Below are 23,131 nucleotides of genomic sequence, written 5' to 3'. Positions count from 1 at the left end.
TCAGTCACGTCATAAATGGAGATTTACAGCTGACCAGTAAACAGCTGAGAAGGCTCTGTGTGAGCTGAGTCCTCAGGGAGATGCAAATTGCAGCCACAGTGATGGACCTCTCTGCACGTGGCCAGTAGAATCCACACGTCTAGGACAGACCACTCCGGATGCAGCTGCAGGTGGAAAGTGGTACTAACACTTTGGAAATCAGTCTGGCGGTTTCTCATGAAGCTACATATGTGTCTACCCTAAGACCCAGCCATTCCTCTCCTAGGTGTCGGCCCAAGAAAAAGAAGACACATCCACTTGTGTGGATGACTTGTACAAGAATGGCAGCTTTAACCATAATGGTCCCAAACCAGAAACACCCCAAATGTGAAGTGTTCAGCGACAGGAGAACGGAAATCACATGTGTACATTCATGGGACAGAATTCTGCTCAGCAGTAAAAAGGAACAAGCTTTCGATACACTCAACAGCCTGTATGAACCTCAGACACATTATAAATGTTGGGCAAAAGAAGCCCGACCAGAATAGTACACACTGTATGATTCCATTTATATGGAATTTTAGAACAGGAAAAACTGACCTATTGTGAAAGAACTCAGAACAGTGCTTTCCTCTGAGACAGGACTGCAGGACTGACTGGGAGGCATCACAAGGGATTTTTCCAGAGTAATAACAATGCTCTACATCTTGATAGAGATGTGGGTTACACGGGTATATACATTTACTAACTCATCGATCTGTATACTGGAGATCGGGGCACTTCACTGTGTTAAATTAAACTCAAATTTTTTTTAAGTAATTTTTTTTTTTTTTCGGTACGCGGGCCTCTCACTGTTGTGGCCCCTCCCGTTGCGGAGCACAGGCTCCGGACGCGCAGGCCCAGCGGCCATAGCTCACGGGCCCAGCCGCTCCGCGGAATGTGGGATCCTCCCGGCCCGGGTCACGAACCCGTGTCCCCTGCATCGGCAGGCGGACTCTCAACCACTGCGCCACCAGGGAAGCCCTAAAGTAATTTTTATAAATATACTGGCATTCCTCAGGCTCTCCTGCTGATCTCTTTTTACATTGAGGAACAGTTTAGCCCAACTTTATTTATTTATTTATTTATTTTTTGCGATATGTGGGCCTCCCACTGTCGTGGCCCCTCCCGTTGCCGGACACGCAAGCTCAGCGGCCATGGCTCACGGGCCCAGCCGCTGCGCGGCTCACGGGCCTAGCCGCTACGCGGCACGTGGGATCCTCCCAGACCGGGGCACGAACCCGCATCCCCTGCACCGGCAGGCGGACTCCCAACCACTGCGCCACCAGGGAGGCCCCCCAACTTTATTTTTAAGAGCTAAAAACACTATGGTGTTTAACCCAGCGTTAGGTTTGGCGGAGCAGGGGTGCTGAGGGGCACGGCAGGGGAAGTGGGGGCGGGGGGAGCCGCACTAAAAGGAAGAGTTCCTGGAAAAAAATTATATCAAAGCTGAGACTGGGAAGGTGAGTTGGTTAGCTGTGTACAGAAGCATGGAAGAATATCCAAGAAGAGAAAACAGCATGTGGAAATGCCCAGAGACAGGACAGTGTGGCCGAAGTGTCAGTTAGACGGGAGGAGGGCGGCTGAGGTGCCATGGGGAGAACTGCCACGGCTTGGGGTGCAACACCACTGCCTCTCCCTCAGGAGCGGTGGGAGAAGAGAACTCAGATGCAATAACAAATCATTTTCATGTGAAAACCCTTTGCAAACGGACAGCGTAATACATGTGAAATCATATCTATGGTAGTGGCTTGATTTTGATCGTGTACAACAAAAAGACTGGTGGAATACTTGAACTGGTAAGAACCTTTGTAGAGTTTAGATGTTGTTTGCAAACAGTATTTCTTTGGGTCTGATTTTTGGTGATACAGCTTTGACCTATTTTTTCTTGGTTTCAGGGTTCAAAAAGGATTCTTCGCTCCAACGAGATCATCCTTCCAGCCAGTGGATTGGTGGAAACAGAGCTCCAGTTAACCTTCTCCCTCCAGGTGAGAACCTGCTCAGTCTTAGGTCATTAATATGCCATGTCCAGCCCAATCCCGAGCAGTCCTCTAATCTGGAGACTGTTTTATCCGAGAACAGCCATAGCCCAATGATTTAAAGTCACCTAGAGCTTCTGTGGCCAGCCTGGAGGACCAGAGCAATCACCCAGACAGCCACAGCAAGGGCACCGAGACCCAGATGGGCTGCTGAAAAGTACACCACAAATAGTTCTTTCTTTTTTTTTTTTTTTAATTGCAGTATAGTTGATTTAAAATGTTGTGTCGAGCTGCTGCATAGCACAAGGAGATCAGCTCAATGCTTTGTGATGACCTAGAGGGGTGGGATAGGGAGGGTGGGAGGGAGGCTCAAGAGGGAGGGGATATGGGGATATATGTATACGTATAGCTGATTTACTTTGTTGTACAGCAGAAACTAACACAACATTGTAAAGCATTTATACTCCAATAAAGATGTGAAGTAAATAAATGAATGAAAAGCACTAAAAAATAAAATAAAATGTGTTAATTTCTCCTGTACAGCAAAATGATTCAGTTGTACATATACATATGTGTGTGTGTATACATTCTTTTTCGTATTCTTTTCCATCGCGGTTTATCACAGGCTATTGAATATATAGTTCCCTGTGCTCTACAGTGGGACCTTGTTGTTTATCCATCCTGTACGTAATGCTTTGCCTCTCATTCTTCTTCCCCTTTTCCTCAGACAGAGCTGTTAACCCCACCATCGCACCACACTCGGCCCCATCTCCTCTCCTTAGTAATCCACGCCATGCCCCCCAGCAGAGGCAGATGCTACAGTCTTGTTTTGCCCGCATACTGCGACCTCCGTCCCTTCCCTTCTCCTCCTTATCTGTCCCAGTCTGTCTGTCTCTCCGCCTAACGCCAGTACCCCAGGTTGCAGTGCACGGACACCTGATTATCTGGCAAGGGAGGAGGCTGTTCTCTGAGCGTGTGTGGACCACCCCGCTGCGGAGTGGAAACCAGGCGCTCCCCTCGCCCCTATCCCCCCCTCGTGCAGCTGGGAGCCAGTGAAGCACAGGAAGGTGGCACGTCCTCTCGCAGCACCAAGACCCACCGAGGACCCAGTTGCTGATTAACTGTGCTCGGCTCTGTTTTGTGCTCGGCAGTACCCTCATTTTTTGAAGCGAGATGCCAACAAGCTGCAGATCATGTTGCAGAGGAGAAAGCGTTACAAGAACCGGACCATCCTGGGCTATAAGACCCTGGCCGTGGGGCTCATCAACATGGCAGAGGTGAGAGAGGGCGGCCTCTGGACAGTCAGCCTTTCAGAGCCTACGAGAGACACCGGCCCAGCCAGTGATTTTCCCAGCCTGCTGTTTGGGTCTTTTATTCTGTGTTACAAATTAATTCTTTTATTGGAAATTCAGGACGCACTTCTTTTTATCGAGAACTTTCTCCCTCATGAAAAGTTTTTTCTTTAACCTTTAAAAAAATGTCAAACTTAGAGAAAAGTTGTAAGAATAGTATAAAGAACTCCCATCTACCCTTCACCCAGATTCTTCAGTGTTAACACAGCTGCCTTATTATTCTCTCCTACATACACGTTATGCATGTTGTTTTCTTTTCTGAACCACCGAAAGTAAGCTGGTGCCCCATCACACATAGTTAATACGCACTGTGTCTACCATGAAGATCAGGACATTAGCACCGACATAGAGTTGCCATCTAACCCGCAGTCCCCACCCAGGTCATGCCAAGCGACTCGGGGATGTCCTCTGCAGGCCCAGGGTTTCATCTGGGATTAGGGCTGCACTTAGCTCTTGTCTCATTAGTCTCCCTCGACCTGCAGTCCCTTGGATTTTGTCTTTCATGCCCTTGACATTTTTTAAGAGTACAGGCTCTTTATTGAATGTGCCTCAGTTCAGATTTGTCTGATGTTTTCTGAAGATTTACATTCAGCTTCTGCGTTTTTGGCAGGATTACCGCAAGCAGTAATGCAGGAAGCACTCTGTGTTGATTTGTTCCGTTACTGGTGAGGCTAACTCTTATCGCTTGGTTAATTTAAGATGGTGTGTGCCAGGATTTCCAGTATAAAGTTATTAATAACACATTTTGTTCTTACCAATGAAAAAAAAACATTTTATAGGGAAGAGATATTTTGAGACTATATAACAGTCTCTTATCCCCTCATATCTTCACCAAGTAGTTTTAGCCTCTATTAACGATTCTTGCCGGAATCAGTCATTACTTTGACGTTTGCCAGGCAGTGAATTTCCAATCCCACCATTCCTTCTCTATTAATTAGTTGGCCATCTGCTGTAAGATACAGCTTTCCCTTCTTCCCCATTTACTGATTGATTCATTTCTTTGTATCAGTTATGGATCTGTGGATTCCTGTTTAATTCAGTGGGGTTTAGTCTGCTACTATCATTATTTATTTTGATGCTCAAATTATCTCGAATTTGGCCAGTAAGAGCCCCTTCAAGCTGATTCCTATATCCTTTTTTATATGCCTCATCGTTCTTTACATGCTTCTTTACTTTCTGGTACAAAATATTACAGGCTCATCATGTACTTTCCCTGACCCAGCCTCAGAATGAACTGATCCTCCAAAGAGCCCTGGTTCCTTTTAGTGGAGAATGGTATTTAGAAACCAAGATCTGGATGCTAGAGGTGCTCGTTTTCCCAACTGGAGTATCATTGCTTTCTCCTCCCTCTCAGCAGACGGAGCTAGGAAATACATGTATACATATGCATATGCACGTGTATATACATACACATATCTATTTCCACATCTGTATCTATCTGATCATGAGCTCACATTCCAGTCAGTTCCAATCAGCACCTTTGGGGGTTCCTCTAGCCTTTCTCCTTTTCGTGTTTTTAATTCCCTTCTCAGTATGTTTGCTCATTTGTGCGGCTTCCCTGTATGCCTGGTGAATCTTCTCAGCCCTGACCAAGGGGAAGAGGAAAGGGGCCACAAATCAATTTTAAATGTATTTCAGAACATTAAGTAAGAAAAATTTTGTGGCCATAGTAAAAGGTGAGATAGTCCCAGCCCATCTTTCTGTCCTCTTCACGTTTTGTATCAGAAAGAGGGCCTGGGGGGAGTGAAGTATGTGGATGGCACGTTTTGCCAGCTGTGTCAAGCCCTTACTGCCAGGCACAGGTGGCCTGGTACAGGTGGCCACGGTCTGCAGGCCGGCCTCACACAGCCTTGAGAGCTAGTTTCTCTGTGAAAGGCATAAACTAAAATGCAGTCCTAGAGATTAGCAGTCATTTTCCATCTCAGGCCTTGATTTTTATCTCTAAGCACGTGGCCTGACCCGTGGCTGACACTTCTGGAGGTAGTTTTAAAGTGAGACCGGGGACTTCCCTGGCGTTCCGGTGGTTGGGACTCCGCGCTTTCACTGCGTGGGCCCTGGTTCAGTTCCTGGTGGGGGAACTACGATCTCACAAGCCGCGTGGCACGGCCAAAAAGGAAGGAAAAAAAAAAAAAGAAAGGTAAAGTGAGACTGGCAATAGGAGAACGGTAGGCATGAATCTGGAAGACAGTGAAAAAGAAAATGTGTTAGCGGAACGCCGCTCCCAGTGGCTCGCCTGTCCGTTGGGATTTGTGAAAACGGGCTGCTGTGCGGCACTGTCCTTAGTGAGATGTGTCCGTGGCCACCCCGTGCTCGTAGGTGATGCAGCACCCGAACGAAGGCGCCCTGGTACTCGGCCTGCACAGCAACGTGAAGGATGTCTCCGTGCCGGTGGCAGAAATAAAGATCTACTCCCTGTCCAGCCAGCCCATCGACCATGAAGGGATCAAATCCAAGCTGTCTGGTAGGACGTGTGCGGTGCTGGGAAGCCCTCCCCCGTCACCTGGACTCCATCCCAGGAGAGCCTAACACGCTCCTAGGAGAGAGGAGCTTAGAGCTCCCTGGAAATGACAGGGGGTCGGGGCCCTCTCCTCCACCCCCGCCGCGTTTTCACTTGAGAGCATGATTCCAGCCAGCCAAAGCCTCTTAGACCCGGTCTTCCCCCTGCGAGGTCATCTTATTAAGGTGTCTGTTCCCAGACCGCTCTCCTGATATTGACAATTATTCTGAGGAAGAGGAGGAGAGTTTCTCATCAGAACAGGAAGGCAGTGATGACCCACTACACGGGCAGGTAACTTTCCACAGCCCCTCAGTCAAGCGGCCGAGAAGCACTTACAGACTCTCCTAGGGGCTTCCCAACCTCATTCCATCCCCCTACCCACTTAGGACCTGTTCTATGAAGATGAGGATCTCCGGAAAGTAAAGAAGACCAGGAGGAAGCTAACCTCAACGTCTGCCATCACAAGGGTGAGCCTCCAAGGTCCGGGGAATGTTTTAGCAGAGATTTTTCCATCCGGGGGTAGGATGGGAGTGGTGTATTCAGACTTCCTGGGGGGCTTTTTAACACCTGCACAGGGCCACGCCCTCAAGGCTGTGATACACCCCTCGGTGCCTCCACCTCCACCACCAGCTAATTAAGCATCACTGTTGCAGAGAACCAGCATTCCTGATAGGAGCGTGTTATATTCTTCAGGTTATCTTAGGATAGAAGAAAGGTTGAGAAACCTTGTTGTAGACTTTGAAACAGATGCTTCCTTGGGGAGCAGAACCCCTCAGACACCCTCCCTCCCTTCTCCAGGTGATTACTTCGGGTTTCCTACCGTCCACCGCATAGATAAGTCCAGTCCTCTCTAGGAGCATCTCCGTTTGGAATCATTTGTTGAACTTACCCAGAAATAGTAGGCTAGTGCTTGGAACTGTGGGCTTGATACAGTGCCTGCCTTAATGGATCCAGAACGTTAGAGACCAGAGGCCTTTAGATTGTGTCTCCTGCACACGATCTCCTCAGGAGTCACTACTTTGGGTGAAATTAGAGTCCTGGACTGAGATGCTTAATACCTGAATTTCTAGGTTAACTTTGACCTCTCCTGGGGTTCCCGTGCCAGGGGGAGTCAGAAGTGCCAGGAGCTTTTTGGAAGAGAAGTTCACAGTTTCATGTGTCCCCAGAGGCATCCTGATTCTCTCTAGCGCAGAGCAGCCCAGGGACCCCAAGAGCAGAGATTCCCGTCACCTTCAGGAGTGAAATAAGTGGAGGCCAGACCTTCCGAACATGTTGTATCTGAGCCTGGTCCACCGTGAAACACGCTGTCCTCCCTCCACGCACCCTTGGGTATCCCTGGGCTTCAACGTATAATAAATCCTCAAGGCTGAGGCCTTGATTTCCCCCACCGGATGATGACTAGAGCGCGTTTGAACTGTTTCATCGTCCTCAGGCTTCTAATCCTCGATAGGCGCTCCTAGGCCGGGTAAGGCCCATCCTGGCCTCCAACCCACCCTGTGCTCTGATGATGACAGAGGCTGGAGGTCGCTCTCTGTTGTGGCTCCTCCTGCTAAGTTTTTCTTTTTCCTGTGCTGTAACCACAAAGAGGCCCCGTTTTCTTCCCAGAGGTGCCCCCTGGAGCTATATAAATCGCCTCTTCCTGTGGTCGCCTCCGTAGCTTCACCGGTTATACAACCAGAGCTCAGTGCTCCTTTGACACCCACTCCCCGAAAGGTGTTTTTATTTTTTGTGTTAACTGCAGGCACTTTCCAGTCAGATTTCCAGAGTAATTGTCCTTTCACTCCTGCCTCCCGTGCACACGAATCCTTCTCTCCCTACCAAGAGCACTTTGTCCTAGATGTGTTAATTGACTCGGCGTTCTCTGAAGCGTCTTCTGCGTCTCGGTCGCTGTGGCTCTCGTTCCTCCTCTGCTGTGGGTGCCCTTCCATCTTGGGGAGCCCAGCCCTTTCTTGAAGGCCCAGCTCAGTCTCACCCACGAGTTAGTCTCCCCCATCCCCAGGCGGTGAGTCTGTCATCCAGTCAGGAGGTGCTGAGGGCCACAAGCTAGTCGCCGTGCCTGGGGTTGGACATACAGAGATAAGGAAGGCCCGGTCCATGCCGTCAGGGAGCTCACAGTGTCCAGTGACACAGACACATCTACACAGTGACCGTAACCCCATAGGGCAGGCGTCAGACGAGCTCTGTGTTAGGGGCAGCGATGGCCCTAAGGGGAAAGTGACCGGCTCTGAGCAGGACAGCTTCGCGGGCAAGATGCCAGGAGATGGGTTTTCTAAGAGTAAATAGAACATCGCCAAGTAGATCTGGGGACATGTTTAGTCAAGGCAGAAGTTACCATGTAAATGGCCCAGAGGGGTGCCAAGTCGTAAGCAGTTAGTTCCCACCTAAGTGGGGTGTGAGGAGTTGGGTGGTGGGTGAGGCCAGGGTCAGGCAGAGCCAGCCTTCAGCAGACACAGGGTGACACCGAAGTTCTTGAGGCTCTGGGGCCAGTGAAGGCCTTTCATCTGGGGAGTGACGAGGTGAGATCTGCGTGTGGAACAGTCGCAGTGGACTCTGGAGGGAATGAGACTGGAAGTGGGGTGGGAGGAGCTAGTTGAGGGCGGTTGGTGGCCCCAGAGAGGGGCGAGGAAGGAGGCCGGACGGAAGCGGTGCGGTTTCAGGTGGACAAGAGGGTAGGAGTCAGCACCCCTGGGCTGGGGGTCGGGGGAGACTCCGGGTTCCGATTCGGTGAGTCCTCGGTGCCTGGGTGACCAGGAGGGGGAGTGCACAGCGCAGAGGGTGAGCTCCGTTTTGGAAACCTCGAGTTTGAGGAACCTGTGTGTATACAGGTGGCTCTCACCGTGGTTCTGAAGTTCTAGAGAAAGGGATGAGCGGGAGGTGACCATGGGCAGTTACTGGGCTGGGGGCGTGGCCCCGGTTCTTCACCAAAGCCGGCCCTCGATCACTCTGCTGACTGGGCTGCTGGCTGAGGACTACTGTGGCTTTGTCCCTACAGCAACCTAACATCAAACAGAAGTTTGTGGCCCTCCTGAAGCGGTTTAAAGTTTCAGACGAGGTACGACCCCTTACTCCCAAGCTGGATGGTGAGTAGAATTCCCAGAGTTTCACCCTCGTTCCTCAGGCACAATCTGGAGTCAAGATTCCAGGAACCCCACGTGAGGGGGTAGCTAAAGGCGGGCTTTCCGCTACTTGAAAAGAGAAGGAAAGATTTACATGTAGCACCCAAGGTTCCATGGTATTCGAAGCAGGGGCACATGCTTCTGCCCAGCTTTCAGGTGTGGGGTGTCCAGCACAGATCCAGTTGCTGTTGTTCAGTTTTTCCTCCTGCCCCGCGGGGAACGGTGGGAGCCTCCTCCGTGGCGTCAGGAACTGGCCGCTGAGAGAAGCAGTGCCTTCCCCGGGCTCTGGCAGGCCTGGAGCCAGTTTTCATGGGCTCTCTTCTCCGTGGACTGAGACAGGGATGGAGATTTGTCCCCTGCGGGCTCTAGGGGAGGCCGGCATGAGCCGCCAGGGCCCCAGGCGCTGGGTTTCCCTGCACCCGCTCCCCGGGAGAGGCACCGTCTGGGCCCCACTCTTCTTCCTGACGCCGGGCACCAGTGGCGAGCACTCGGGAGGCTCTGAGCGGGGACGGTGGCCTCACCACGTCCCTGCTCTCAGGATCAAATCACAGGAAGCACGCCAAGACCACCCTGATGAGCGTGAAACTATGGCACGTCCCTTACGGGGACTGGGTAGGGAAGCCAGTGGGGCCTGCCCAGGAGGAAGGAGTTTCCCGTCTGCCATGTTGTTAATAGGGGTAACCCCAGACTCCAAGGTTTTGTTTTCTCCCACAGGTGGGCTTTGGGCTGGAACACGTATCCCGAGAACAGATACGAGAAGTGGAAGAAGACTTGGACGAGCTGTATGACAGTCTGGAGATGTACAATCCCAGCGACAGTGGTCCCGAGATGGAGGAGACAGAGAGCATCCTTAGCACGCCAAAGCCCAAGCTCAAGTGAGGCCCGCACCCCCTCTGTCACACTGTCTCTCTAGGCCATGGCAGTCTCCTAGACTCCCCTCCCTCACCCCCCCGCCACCATTACCCGGGAATCTCGGTTCCTCACCCCTTCTGAACTGCCTGCCATCTGGATAAAGCTCGCTGCTTTAGCCTCTAACCGACAAAAGCCCCGATAGGATTCCCCTGAAGTCCTTCGGTCCAGGTCCCTACTGGTCCAGCCTCTGCTGTGTCCTTCCTCGCCGGCATCCTCGAAGCCCGGGCTGTCGATCTTTCCTGAACACCAGCTCTGCCCGGCTGTCCGTGAGCTGCTGTTCTGGGCCCTGGCGGCCACTGACCCTGGCTGTGCTTCTTTGCCACAGGCCCTTCTTTGAGGGGATGTCGCAGTCCAGCTCACAGACGGAGATTGGCAGCCTCAACAGCAAGGGCAGCCTCGGCAAAGACACCACCAGCCCTGTGAGCAAGACCAATGGCTGTGGGGTGCGGGAGTGGGACCAGGGGAGAGTCAGGGCTTAACACTGGGCCCTGTGCTCCTGGCTCATTTGGGACCTACGGGCCATCTCATCTTGTTTCAGCCTCAGTTGTCATCTCAGTCCTGCTGGGCTCTTAGTGCTCTGACGATATTGCTGTGGCCAGGCGGGTGTTCTTTGTGGTCTGTTCCCGCCATGACCTGGCGCCTTCCCTCCCGGAACACGCAGTGCCTCAAGACCTCTCCCTCAACGCCCGTCATGCGGTAGCTGGGAGTGTGGCACCCGGCCAGTGGTGGCGATTCTGCATCCAGGCTGGGGAGAGGGCGGATGCAAAGGGGCAGGAAGGCCCCAAGGTCTGTTCAGGAGAAATTACATGGGCTTTATTCAGAAAGTGGGCAGTGCCCTCGAAGAATTTAGAACTCAGTGGGCTGGTTTCCATTTTGCCTGGCGAGCCAGAGGGGAAAGGAGCTGTCTACTGCAGCACCCCAGAGCCCCGCAGCACCCCAGGACCACGCTCTGTCCCTATTTGGGAAGGCTCTCCCCAGCAGTGGATCAGGGGCAGAGGCCCGGGTTGATGCTGTACCCGCCTTGGGCCCTAGGAAGCTGCCCTCCCCCTTGTTTATGACCAAAGGCAGGATGACGTGCCTGATTTTAGTGGTTTTCGGTTTGCTTTGAAAGCCCAGTGTCTTCTCTGTAGATCAAAAAAACTGAATCCTTTAAGTCCTCCTGCCCTTGCCGCTTTAACAGAGGGAATATAAAACTCACCCTGCGCGTAGGTATTAATTGTGAGGAAATGACCTGAGGCCTGTGAGGCTCTCCATCCCCTGAAAAGCGCTGTCTATGGAAGGCCTGCCACCCGTCCCAGGTGTCTGCGGACCGTCAGCTCATGGACTGCCTGCTGCCACCAGGTGGCGCTGTCGTCCACGTAATCCCTCTCCCTGCTGAGGGCGCAGCAGGGTGATCCGGCCCTAGAACAGCGGCACCACGTGGCCTTAGCGAGTAAATGTGGGATGGGAAATGGCAACCCCCACCGAGAATCCCTCCACAGAGAAACCTCAGGCCCGCCACTTGCAGGCCGGGCACTCTCAGCCTTTCCAGCCCAGGTTCATATGATCTGGGGCTGAGGAGGCCTTACCTGACTAGTTCTGCTCAGGATGTGGCTTGGGGCTGCTCGTTCTCACAGGGGGCTGCTGGATGGCCCTGCTGAAGCATCCCTGTCCACGTGGACAGATCATTGGTCCCTGGAGCCAGATTCCATAGCAAGTATAAATATAAGGGATGACTCTTCTAGAGAGAAACCTGGGACCTGGCCAGGGGAGGACTGTCTTACGGTGTCCTAGGAATGCAGAACAAGGGCCCTACTGTAACACAATGCAATCAAATTTTAAATGAGATTAACGCCCCAGAAATGCTAAGCGTGACACCTAACATATGGTGACCGCTCAATAAATTTTAGGGATCATCGTTACTAAATCAGTAAGAGAAACTACTCTCTACTAATGAAGCTGTTTCTGGGTTGATAGAATTTGTAGGTTCTGCATTTAGTCTCAGCTGCATGGCTTACAAAATTTAAAGAGAAAAATCACCTTGATGCTCTGGGCCTCAGGTGCCTTATTTGTGAAGTAAAGGTGTTGGCCCAGGAGCCCAGTTAGCTCAAAAGTAAATGGAGTATCAGTCTTTACAGTGTGATGGCCTAAGGATCCCTGTTCAGGCCAGACATTTCTTTGGGGCAGGGTAGGGCTGGTTTGAGAGCACACGCTCTGGAGTCAGACTTCTGGGTTTGAATCTTGACTCCATCACTCCACTGACTGTGTGATCTGGGCAGTTACCCAGACTTCGTGTCCTCATCTACAAATTGCATGTAAAAAGGACACGCCTTACAAGGCAGTGTGAAGATCCAGTGCAAAAATGCAGCTAAAGCCTCCAGCATGGCGCTTGATTGGAGGTTGGATTGATTTACGGCATGGGGAGCATCAGTAAATGGAAGCTGCTTTGCCATTGTTACTATAGACCCTGAGAGCCATTCCAGTTCTGGACTCCTGAAACTGATAGACTCTGGATGTCTTTTTAGTGAGTTCTTCAAATTCTGGTTCCCTGGGCCAGATTTCAGACTTTGCTGGTTCTCTGTGATATTTCTATTTTGAAGAGCCCCATATGTCTTGATGTGGGTGTGGAACTTTGGCATCCTTCAGTATGAAAGACACTTTGGAAACTACAGAGCGAGGCTGTGCTCTTACACAGAGAACTTCTAAACGTATTAGGGAGAACATACGGGGAGGGTGCATCCATAGGCAGGCCTGCACATGCCGCCCAGCTTTTGTCCTCTCTTCCCTGATTTCCTAGCATTGTTATTCATTTATTTTTCTTAACCTTCCTTTTTGTTCCCCAAATTTCAGAGGATTCAGTTTTATCACTAGAACCAGAAGGAGTTTCTGCTGATACAAATTATTACAGCTGTTGAGTTTTCCCAAGACTTGAGCACACAGTAGCAACATAATTTTGTTCTTGGAGCTGATAACAGTAGGCCCCGACAGCGCTTCAGCTGGGGCGGCCAAGAGATGGAGACTTTCCGCCAGGACTGCCTGCTGTTAAAAGTTGCTAATTCCACAGCACTGTAACTAATGGTGCTAGGTACTTCGTAAAATTGAGAGCCTAAAGCGCCACCGCACTCTGCCCGCTCCACGTGCGTGCAGACGCACGTGCGCACGCACACACACACAAGCACGTGCACCCCCTGCAGCAGCAGCCAGCGTCGCCCCCAGGCACAGCGCCTTGCACTGCCACATCTGCCTCAGAGCCACACAGTTAGGCAACACAGCTACTGCACTGCTGGGGTGAGAAAAGCCTAAAATATTTATAGAAGCAGGAAGAAGAACTGGGAGAATCGGGAGTTTGCTCCCGGTGGGACTGACTGAAACATCCAGAAGAGTCAGTGCACAGCCCGCAGGTGCCCCACCCCGAGACCACCTTAGAGCGCTCAGCACATCTCAGCGTAGCGCTGTGCCTTGAAACACTGCTCTACTGTCGGAGGGCTGGACCACAGGGCTGCTGTCTGAGAGCCTTCCAGTAGGATGGTGTTATCGCCCCGGTTCCTTCTCTTTAAAACGTGTTTAATTCATTTGTCATGCTGAGATCCCAAACTGAGTGAAACCATCTTCAGTCTTAAGTCTGATGAAGAGTTCTTTGGGAGTGTGGACTCTGTTATCATCGGTTATTCATACAGACAATGTGTAAATGAGCTAGCGGTGCAATCTGGAGGCAACCTGCTGTGCGTGGCTCTGAGCAAAGCGTCTCCCCCTCAGGGGTCACAGGGTCTGGATAAAGTGTGTTAGGTTAGTTTTGCAGACGGCTCGGAGCAGTGGTCCTCAACCAAGGGTGATTTTGCCTCCCAAGGGACATTTGGCGAGGACTAGAGACATTTTGGGTTCTCACAGCGGGGGTGATAGGGGATAAGGGGCTGCTCCTGGCATCTAGTGGGTGGAGGCAGGGATGCAGCTCAAATCCTGCACAAGATGCCCCTGAGCAAAGAAAGACCCGCCCCAGATGTCGGCGGTGCCCACGTGGAGAAACCCTGGTTTAGCGTATGACATGGGCCTACTTTTGTGGTCCTTGTTCATTAGTTTGCTGAGTGGCCCCTTGAGCTTATTAGGCCATTTCTCTGTACTCTGTTATTTACTCAGAGAAAAGGCTTTGGGTCATTGGGAGGAGGTGGGATATCCTTGATCCTTTCTGATTCCCTGGTTCCCCACAAGAACCAGAGATCCACTGAGGCCAGGACCTTCCCCATAGCTAAGAGCCACAATCCGCAACTGCTTATGATTTTGACATTGGTGTCTGCACAGCCAGAAACAGCATTAGCAAGTGTGAAAAATCTGGTTATGTATCTGTATTTGCAAAGTACATTTTTAATATTTATGAGAAATGCTAATAAAAGTTGGGGACAAAGGGAGAATTATTTCACACCTAAATGGCTTAGTATATTCTGTTTGAGGGTTTTCCAGATGTTTCTGCCAAGCAAAAAGCATTTGGCTACCATGGATGTCTTTAGTCTCGAAATCAAAGACGTGAACTCTGAGATTCCCCTTTCTTCTTAGCAACTCTGACAGCAGAAGAGGCCCTGTGTGCCCCTCCTGGGCAAGGGTGTTTACCGAATCCAGGGTTAAGACTGACAGATCCCACAGCCATGCCATCTGAACGTTGAGCTTCTCTTTCCTGGTGACATCTTGTGAGAGTCAGAATTTCTGGGTTCCGCATCTTGCTGTGTTATTAATTTAATGATCGCAAAATAACTGACCTTTCCAAAGCTCAGTTTTCACAAAAATATGCTCCTAGTAAGATGAAAGTCCCAAAGATTTTATGAGGTCTTCAGATTAAGTGAAAGTATTTTAAGCTTCCAAGGGACCTAGAAAACAGGTTAGAGTGGTGGTTATTTGGATTGATGATGACTAATTATTATAATTTTTGCAGATGGAATTGGCTGCTTTAGAAAAAGTCAAATCTGCTTGGATTAAAAATCAAGATGACAGCTTGACTGAAACAGACACTCTGGTATGTATGGTTCGGGCTCCTGTTTCAGCTGTTTAAAATAGTCTTTGGTACCTTTAGAAACAAAGGCAAAAAGATCCTGATGACCACCCTGAAACTTTGGCTTGACTCTGTGGACTTGTGAATGTCCTGCGTGCCCTTCCTCCCAGAATCCTTACCCGTGGAGTATAATGCTGTTCCCCAAACTAGCAAACTAGAAATGTCCCCATTCTGCCCTTTAGTTAGATCTGATCAAGTGCTAATTCAGATCATTTCTCACTATCTGTCACCCTCATTTACTTCTCAGATACGATGACCAGTATCTTCCCCCGAAAAACCATCCCTTCCTCCAGGTTGCTTTTACAATGGCCAGACAGCCCACAGCATTAAGTCTCCAAGTGATTACTAGTCAGCTCCTTCCGCTAAGAGATGTTGGAGCTGCTCAGGGGCGCATGGGATGGATCAGCTGGGGTGCCCAATTTAATTACACACAGGCTGAAATTCCACACACATACACGTGTTGAGCACTGAAGGTGCAAAAATGAGAACACCATGGATCCACCTCCGGGAGGAAAGCCGGCCGGGGCACACCTGGCGCAGAGGCTCTGTGGGGCCCGGGAAGGACAGAGCCATTCACCTGGGGGGAGGGCGTCTGAGCTGGGCCCGCAGGTTCTGCCACAGTTCAGCCGGTGGGACTGGAGGCCGGGCCCAGCAGATGGGAGGGAACAGAGAACTTGACCGAATACCATCTGGGGGTGTGCTGCACATCCGCCTTACGGTGGGAGCTGCTAGCTGAATGGAGTCCGAGGAGGAATTGTTTCAGGCTTATGTTTCCTATAGTAAATAATGCTGCTTTAAGGATCTGGTGTCTGACAAAGCCTTAGGTTGGATTCGACATTACTGTAGTTCACCCGTAATCCGAGTAACCCATCTTCCACTTTGGCCCATACTGCACAGCGGTCGTTTCAAAATGAAGTTCCAGGGGCTTCCCTGGTGGCGCAGTGGTTGAGAATCCTCCTGCCAATGCAAGGGACACAGGTTCGAGCCCCGGTCCGGGAAGATCCCACATGCCGCGGAGCAACTAAGCCCCGTGTGCCACAACTACTGCGCCTGCGCTCTACAGCCCGCAAGCCACAACTACTGAAGCCCGCGCGCCTAGAGCCCGTGCTCCGCAACAAGAGAAGCCACTGCAATGAGAAGCCCGCGCACCGCAACGAGGAGTAGCCCCCGCTCGCTGCAACTAGAGAAAGCCCGCACGCAGCAGCGAAGACCCAACGCAGCCATAAATAAATAAATAAATTTTTATTTTTTAAATGAAGTTCCAGTCATGTCACTTCCTGAGTGAAACACTCTCCTTCCCACCTAGAGAAGCTAGATCATCAGCCCAGGTTTGTGGGCTGTCAGTTCATAAATGTAGGGTGCAGATTGAATAGCAGGAGATGGTGCCCGGTACAGCGGGTGCACTCAGCTAAATTAAACAGTCACGGTGTCCTCGTCGGGTGGGGTAGGAGTTGTAGAACCCTGTGCTTCCCGGAAAAGAGAGCAAGGGACTGACTTTCTCGTGACGGTCATGGGCCCTGGCAGGAACCACGAGGCTCCCGTGGTCACCGAGGGGAAGTAACCCTCACTGCTTCCTTTCCTCCGTGGCAGGAAATCACTGACCAGGACATGTTTGGAGACGTGAGCGCAAGTCTGGTTGTGCCAGAGAAAGTCAAAACTCCGATGAAGTCCAGTAAAACGGACCTCCAGGGCTCCGCCTCTCCCAGGTACTCAGGGTTGGGAGAAGCTCCTGAAGCGTCGGGTAGAATGAGGGAAGCCCGGCAGGAGGGGCTTCAGGAAGAGGGGGCAGGCCATGGCTCTGGGTCAGGGGCTGTTTAACCGCCTCCTTCCACGTCTGTGGCAGCAAAGTGGATGGGGTGCACACCCCCCGGCAGAAGAGGGGCACTCCCCTGAAGGAGCGGCAGCTCTCCAAGCCCCTGAGCGAGAGAACCAACAGCTCCGACAGCGAGCGGTCCCCAGACCTGGGCCACAGCACGCAGGTACCCCGGCCTGTCGGGCGCCCCTGGACCTTGGTCTCTGTTCCGTGGTCTCCTCGGGCGGTTGGGTGAAGAGGAGCGGGGAGTACTTTGAACGACTCTGAATAAAGTCTTGAAGACAGACCTAAAGGGGGAAGTCTAGCATGCTTGTTATTTGCTACTGCTGAGGAATTGGTGGGGAGCCGGGGACGGAGCAGGAGACTCTGGCTCGTTCTGCCCCCATCAGACCTTAGTGGAGACTGTGCGGGGACAGTGGTTCTAGGGACAGCAGCCATCGGCTCTCACGGGACGTCTGCTCTGAGCTCTGATACCCTTAGTGCTGCTGTGGGCCAATTAGAGTGGTTTCAAGCTGGCACGTCAACAGTATTAAAATGTTTTGATTGCGGGCTTCCCTGGTGGCGCAGTGGTTGAGAGTCCGCCTGCCGATGCAGGGGACGCGGGTTCGTGCCCCAGTCCGGGAAGATCCCACATGCCGCGGAGCGGCTGGGCCCGTGAGCTATGGCCGTTGAGCCTGCTCATCCAGAGCCTGTGCTCCGCAGAGGGAGAGGCCCCGGCAGTGAGAGGCCCGTGTACCGCCAAAAAAAAAAAAAATGTTTTGATTGAAAGACCTAAGAGTGGCTGGGGCAGGTGCAGAAGGAACTGGCCCTCGGAGTCCTGTTGCCTCTGAAGGTCAGTCTCTGGGGGAAGGATTCTTCCCCGACAGACCTCCTGCTCTCCTGCGGTCAACAGCAGGCCTGTTCGTTTCCCTGATACCTATCATTGGAAGGGAAGTTTGTGTCCATGTGGCTTCCTGAGCTGACGCTCTTATAGCTGAAAATGAAGCCGGGACTAGAATAGCCCGGTGCCTGGGGCGAGGTATTGTCCTTCTTGTTAATCACTGTTCCTGAAATACCTTTGTTCCCTGTGCCGGGGGCGCTCCCCACACAGCCTCCTTGCTGCTCTCATTAGTTCTCTCCCCGGCGTTGCCCTCGTTTTCCATCCTGTGAGCGCCTGCTTGCTTTCGTCTTCCTCCTCCTCTCCTGCTGCCCTGCTTCATTACCCTTCGGGGTCCTTCCTGCTCTGGCAGGACGGCCAGCTGTGCTCCTGGCACACCAGCCTGTGTTCTGAGGCCTTGCTTTGCTTGTTCTTGATCCCCCTCCTTCCCCTTACGCTCTGGCCGGTGGGATACCGGGTCTGCCGCACAAGTCCCTGGTAGCTGTTCTCTGAACACCCCTGCCCCAGGAATTCTCAGCCACCACCCCACCCCGCCGCTCAAGCTCCCTGGGGACTGCCCAACAGACACTTTTGTCCTTGTAGATTCCAAGAAAGGTGGTATATGACCAACTGAATCAGATCCTGGTGTCGGATGCAGCCCTCCCAGAAAACGTAATCCTTGTGAGCACCGCTGATTGGCAGGGCCAGGTAAAGCATCGAAGGTCGCAGGGCTGTGGAGGAGAGATTCTGGGGAGCGAGAGACAGATTTGGAAGGCAAGGTGTGGGGAAATAGGAAATCACCCCCCTTTCTCAGGCCCCCCTGCCCCGAACTTAGCCCACAGTTCTGGACTCTAGTCCCAGTCCCGTCATCGGGGCTTAAATCACCAATTTTCTGTACCTCGGTTTCCTCAGCTTTAAAAAAACAGCACTGTCACCTGTCATGCCTGCTCCCTGGCCCTGCGTCTCAGTCAGCATACCGGAAAGGAGGTGCCTCGAGGAGCACCAAGTGCTGTAAGACGCCAGAGGCGCCCTGGTTTCCACGAAGTCCGCTCGGCAGGGGCAGAGCAACAGCAGCCCCTGTCCCTCCCACTCCCGTCGTCCACCCGGTTAGATCCCGGGGCCACCTAGCATGTGGGCGACAGAGGCTGCGTTAGAATCTAACGTGCCCTAGGTCTTCCCACATTTTCGCATGAGCCCATCTACGTGGGGTCCGGCCCCACCTTCTCCTCGCTGGCTGCCAGAAGCCTGACCTTTGCCCGGCTGTGATCTGAACGACAGAGGCTGGGGCCCTGCAGCTCGGTCTGGGCCTCGCTGCCCTCTTGGCCTGTGGGGAGGCAGTGCCCCTGCTGCGTGGCCTCACCTGTGTCCCTGCTCCTTTCCCTCCCCCACCCCACACAGTACGTGGCAGAGCTGCTCCAGGACCAGCGGAAGCCCGTCGTGTGCACGTGCTCCACGGTGGAGGTCCAGGCCGTGCTGTCCGCCCTGCTCACCCGTATCCAGCGCTAGTAAGGGCTCGGCTCTTCTCCTGCCCTTTGGGGTTCCCTCTGACCTCATCCTCCCACCCTGATTTCTAAGCAGTGAGAGGACCTCCTGGCCTTATCAGACCAAGAATTCGTAATTGGTACCTGGTTAGGCAGCGTCAGACCGCGGTGTTCTGATGCCCCTGCTGGCCCCAGAGGGTTGGGATGAAAATGTCACCTTCCTGCCCGCCTGCCTCCCCGCCTGGCCCCCTGCCACACCTTGAGTTGCCTCGTCCTCTTCTTAAGCCCATGACAAAGAAGGCCGGGCAGAGAGAGCCCAGGGTTTTACAAGACCTTTTACTCCCGTCCCTCCGACTCCCCAGAGTCGGGGCCTTCCCTCCGTGGGAAAGAGCTGCGGGCGTTCCCGGGTGTCTGGGCTCATGCCCACCGCCAACCCCAGGGCGCTGCTGAGTTGTCTCCCCGTGAGCCTCAGCCAGTTCTGCATTCCTTCTAGACAGTTCCCTGTCCTCTCTGATCCTGGGTTTCTCTCTGTTTGCAAAAGCGCTGTGGTTTATTGCCTCTCCCTGTATTATTTTGTTTATTGGTTTGCTTTTTCCCGTGGGCTGTTGAGATCAAGTGAAGTCTGAGCTTGGGGCCTTCCTCTGAGCAGGAAGCAGGCCCACCTGACCTGGCCGTGCCGCTCCCCTTGCTTCCCAGCTGCAACTGCAACTCCTCCATGCCGAGGCCGGTGAAGGTGGCAGCGGTGGGCGGCCAGAGCTACCTGAGCTCCATCCTCCGCTTCTTCGTCAAGTCGCTGGCCAGCAAGACCTCCGACTGGCTGGGCTACATGCGCTTTCTCATCATTCCCCTCGGTAGAGGCTCAGCAGGGCCCACTCCTGAAGCGGGGTGGTGGCGCTGGGTCCCGGGAAGTGACGGGCAGGGAGACCGAAGGCTGGGCCATCATTCACCCCCTCACCAGCTCTCCTTGTCTGGTTTCCACCTACCAGGTTCTCACCCGGTGGCCAAGTACTTGGGCTCCGTCGACAGTAGGTATAGCAGTACCTTCCTTGATCCTGGCTGGAGAGATCTGTTCAACCGCTCAGAGCCCCCGGTGTCAGGTAACGGCCCCCTAGTAAGGGACCAAGACAGAATGCGGCCTGATTTCCGGAGAGCCAGGGGCAAGGGGCGGGCTGCTTCCCCTCCCTGGGGCGTGTTCATCTTTTTCAGTACTTATTAAAAGGAGGCCTATTAAGCGCAGCCCTTCCACTCTGGATGTGTTTAGTCTGCCATTTGCTCTGCACAGCTGGAAATGAGGGCTGTGAGGGTGGCAGGGAATATGAATAACGCTCCTGAAAGACAGAGGAGAGGTGGCAGGGATGGGCGCGCGAGCTTGGGCTCGGCGGGGCCGGGAGGTGGTCAGTGCTCCCACAGGCCTTGCAGGGAGGGCCGGGCAGACGTTGGATGGGGAGGGCAGGCTGCTGCAGTGGTTCCAAGGTTGCTGCAAGCAGAGACGGAGGCGGAGGCGAGCCGAGCCTGCGAGGGGTAGGCTGGGGAGGACAGCACACAGATCGGATGGGAGGACGGCTCTTTGCTCCGTGATTCCTTAGGTTCAAGCCAGCGGGTCTTTAGAGCCCTTTCTCTGCCTCAACTGCTGGGGTCTTCTGGTGGGACTCAGGAAGGGGGCTCTCGGAGAGGGTTTTCGGGCTCACCTGCTGAAATGTCGGCGTTTGTCTCTTGGCTTCTCTGCAGAGCACCTGGACGTGGTCGGGCGGGTGATGCAGTACGTCAGCGGCGCGGGCGTGACACACCAGCTGCCCGTGGCGGAAGCCATGCTGACCTGCAGGCACAAGTTGTAAGTTGACCGAGGGGTTTCTTAAAAACAGGTTGGGTGGGCTAGATAAATCTTAGGTCTCCTTTGCTTTTCCATACTTTCCTTCTCCCCACCCCATTTCCCGTGGTAAGAACTCAAGAGGATACGAGAGTGTTTTTTGCTGCCTCCCCCCAAGGCGTTTCCTTCCTTGCCTGGGCCTCCCCACCCGTGTGGGCGCCCCTCAGTACAGACACGGGAGCAGTGGTAGAGTGTGCAGAATCGGAGCTTTTGCCTCCATTTGGTGGCTCCTCGCGCCATCCTGAGGCGCCATGGGAAGATGTGTAGTGTCTGGACTCCCTTAAAGCCACAGTAAAACATGGAAAGCTTGTGTCCCCATCTCTCCACGAAGTCTCACCCCCCAACTGTAAAGCTTTCCTGTCTCTCCCAACAGCCCTGATGAAGACTCGTATCAGAAGTTTATCCCCTTCATTGGCGTGAGTACAACTCCCCTGTTCTCCATACCCCACCCACCCATTCTCCTGGCCTTTCTGTCCTGCGTGTGCGCGTGCACACGTGCGCGTGCATACACACACACACACACACACACACACACGACTCATCTAGACAGCGGTTCCCATCCAGAGACGATTTTGCCCCCAGGGGACATCTGGCAGTGTCTGGTCTGGAGACAAGTTTGGCTGTCACAGCTGGGGACGGGGGTGGTACCAGCATCTCATGGGTGGAGCCCAGGGACTGGCTAACCATCCTGCAGGGCATAGGACAGGCCCCCAACAGAGAGTGATCCAGCCCCGAGTGTCAGCAGTGCCGAGGTGAGGGAGCCCCAGGCTGGGACAGGCACCGAGCTGTTCCTTTCAGTGTCCTTTCCCGATCAGGGGCCATCCCCAGCTCACCACGGGTATCTCATGTTTATTACACCAGGCGCTGAACTTGGTGCCGTGGCCTAGGGAGTGCTGTCCAGGGCATTGGTTCTATAGGCTCCAGGGAAAAGAAAGCTGCCTCGGGGATAACGATAGATGATATTCGTAGAAGTCCGAGGAGTCGGTAGCCTTCAGAGTCATGTGGACACCAAGCGGAAGAGGCTCTTTCCTCCTCCTGCTTAGTCAAGGCAGAGTCTCTACACGAGCAGATCTTGAACATAAAAGGAAAACCTCTTGGGTGTCTTTGGTGTCAGGTGGTACCGGCCTTTGCTGAATTTGGCAGTAGCTAGGCCACGAGGCAGAGACCGACCAAGAGAGGGAGCCCAGAGGGGACAGAGCCGATGCCCTCCCAGGGCCAAAGCACGACACAGATGCATGGCTGAGAACTCTGATTTCCATTTGCAAGACGATTGAGTTTCTCTTCCAAACCAGCTGGTATCTTTTCCTACAGTCTCCCTGAGGATCCTCCCAGCTTCTAGGGGAGATGGGGCATGTGCGGGTGAGGGGCCCAGCTCCCACTGTCCCTGTTCTCTGTTCGTCCCAGATCCTGGGCATCTCGAGAGGTCTTGGGAGAGGCCTGATCCTGGGGAGATCCTCCATAAAGCCTCCTGTCTGCCTGGTCCAGTCAGTCCCCATTAGCCATCGGGGCTGCTCCCATAGCCCCGCCGGAGGCCCGGGGCCGTGGCCCGTAGCCGAGGCTTGGCAGTCTGACCCACATCTTTGCGGAGCTGTGGGATCTTCATGGAGCTGGGGGTCACTGCCTACTCCAGCCTCACAGCAAGACAGAGGGATAGAAAAAATTAAAAATTCAAACAAACAAAGGAGCTGGCAGCCTCGTGCAATGCCAGAGGAGCGAGGGGAGGGGAGTCGTGTCCAGAAGTTCAGGGTATCGATGTGTTACTTTCTGGGAATTAAAATCAGGATGTGTATAGGATCGGGAACAAATTTCAGTGAATGGCAGCGTTGTGCTCTGATCTGCGTGTGACCCCTGCCCCCTGCTGTCCCGGGGCCCAGCTTCCATGACCTCCCCGCCCTGCTGCGCCTCTGCCGGCTGCTGGGATTCACCTGTCACCTCAGGCCCCAGCCCTGACCTTCATGGTCTGTCTCTAGCTGTGCCCTTTGCTGGCCACTGGAGGGCCCCCTTCTGTCCTTCCCAGAATTCTCTCAGAGGAATCTAAAATTCTCTGGGGAGCTGAAATGGACACCACTGCCTTGCGGGGAGGGAGCGGGCGGTACTGGGGAATCCCCTCCTCATTGGTGTTCCTCCAGATTCCAGGAAGTCTGGAAAGGAGGGGCCTGCTCCCAGCATGTCAGCGTGTTCCAGCTGTTCGCTGGGCCTGGTGCAGCACACGCACCCCCCCCC

The 23,131-nt window shown here is 53.3% G+C and overlaps 1 protein-coding gene across 1 annotated transcript in view; it reads left to right on the top strand.

The window, feature by feature from the left end:
• Positions 1 to 23,131, top strand: part of PACS1 (phosphofurin acidic cluster sorting protein 1) — a 145,884-nt gene that overhangs the window by 117,594 nt on the left and 5,159 nt on the right. The window contains exons 3-19 of the mRNA XM_007461961.1: positions 1,917 to 2,006; positions 3,149 to 3,274; positions 5,666 to 5,810; positions 6,046 to 6,137; positions 6,233 to 6,313; positions 8,839 to 8,898; positions 9,677 to 9,837; positions 10,200 to 10,293; positions 14,775 to 14,855; positions 16,482 to 16,597; positions 16,735 to 16,870; positions 18,164 to 18,268; positions 18,959 to 19,065; positions 19,738 to 19,892; positions 20,028 to 20,138; positions 20,770 to 20,872; positions 21,282 to 21,324. Of these exons, the coding sequence (XP_007462023.1) occupies positions 1,917 to 2,006; positions 3,149 to 3,274; positions 5,666 to 5,810; positions 6,046 to 6,137; positions 6,233 to 6,313; positions 8,839 to 8,898; positions 9,677 to 9,837; positions 10,200 to 10,293; positions 14,775 to 14,855; positions 16,482 to 16,597; positions 16,735 to 16,870; positions 18,164 to 18,268; positions 18,959 to 19,065; positions 19,738 to 19,892; positions 20,028 to 20,138; positions 20,770 to 20,872; positions 21,282 to 21,324 (1,806 nt within the window). The remainder of the gene's footprint in view (positions 1 to 1,916; positions 2,007 to 3,148; positions 3,275 to 5,665; positions 5,811 to 6,045; positions 6,138 to 6,232; positions 6,314 to 8,838; positions 8,899 to 9,676; positions 9,838 to 10,199; positions 10,294 to 14,774; positions 14,856 to 16,481; positions 16,598 to 16,734; positions 16,871 to 18,163; positions 18,269 to 18,958; positions 19,066 to 19,737; positions 19,893 to 20,027; positions 20,139 to 20,769; positions 20,873 to 21,281; positions 21,325 to 23,131) is intronic.

This window comes from Lipotes vexillifer, unplaced genomic scaffold (assembly GCF_000442215.2).
Source record: "Lipotes vexillifer unplaced genomic scaffold, Lipotes_vexillifer_v1.1 scaffold1129, whole genome shotgun sequence".
Classification (NCBI taxonomy): domain Eukaryota; kingdom Metazoa; phylum Chordata; class Mammalia; order Artiodactyla; family Lipotidae; genus Lipotes; species Lipotes vexillifer.
This window is presented reverse-complemented; position numbering and strand designations above follow the sequence as displayed.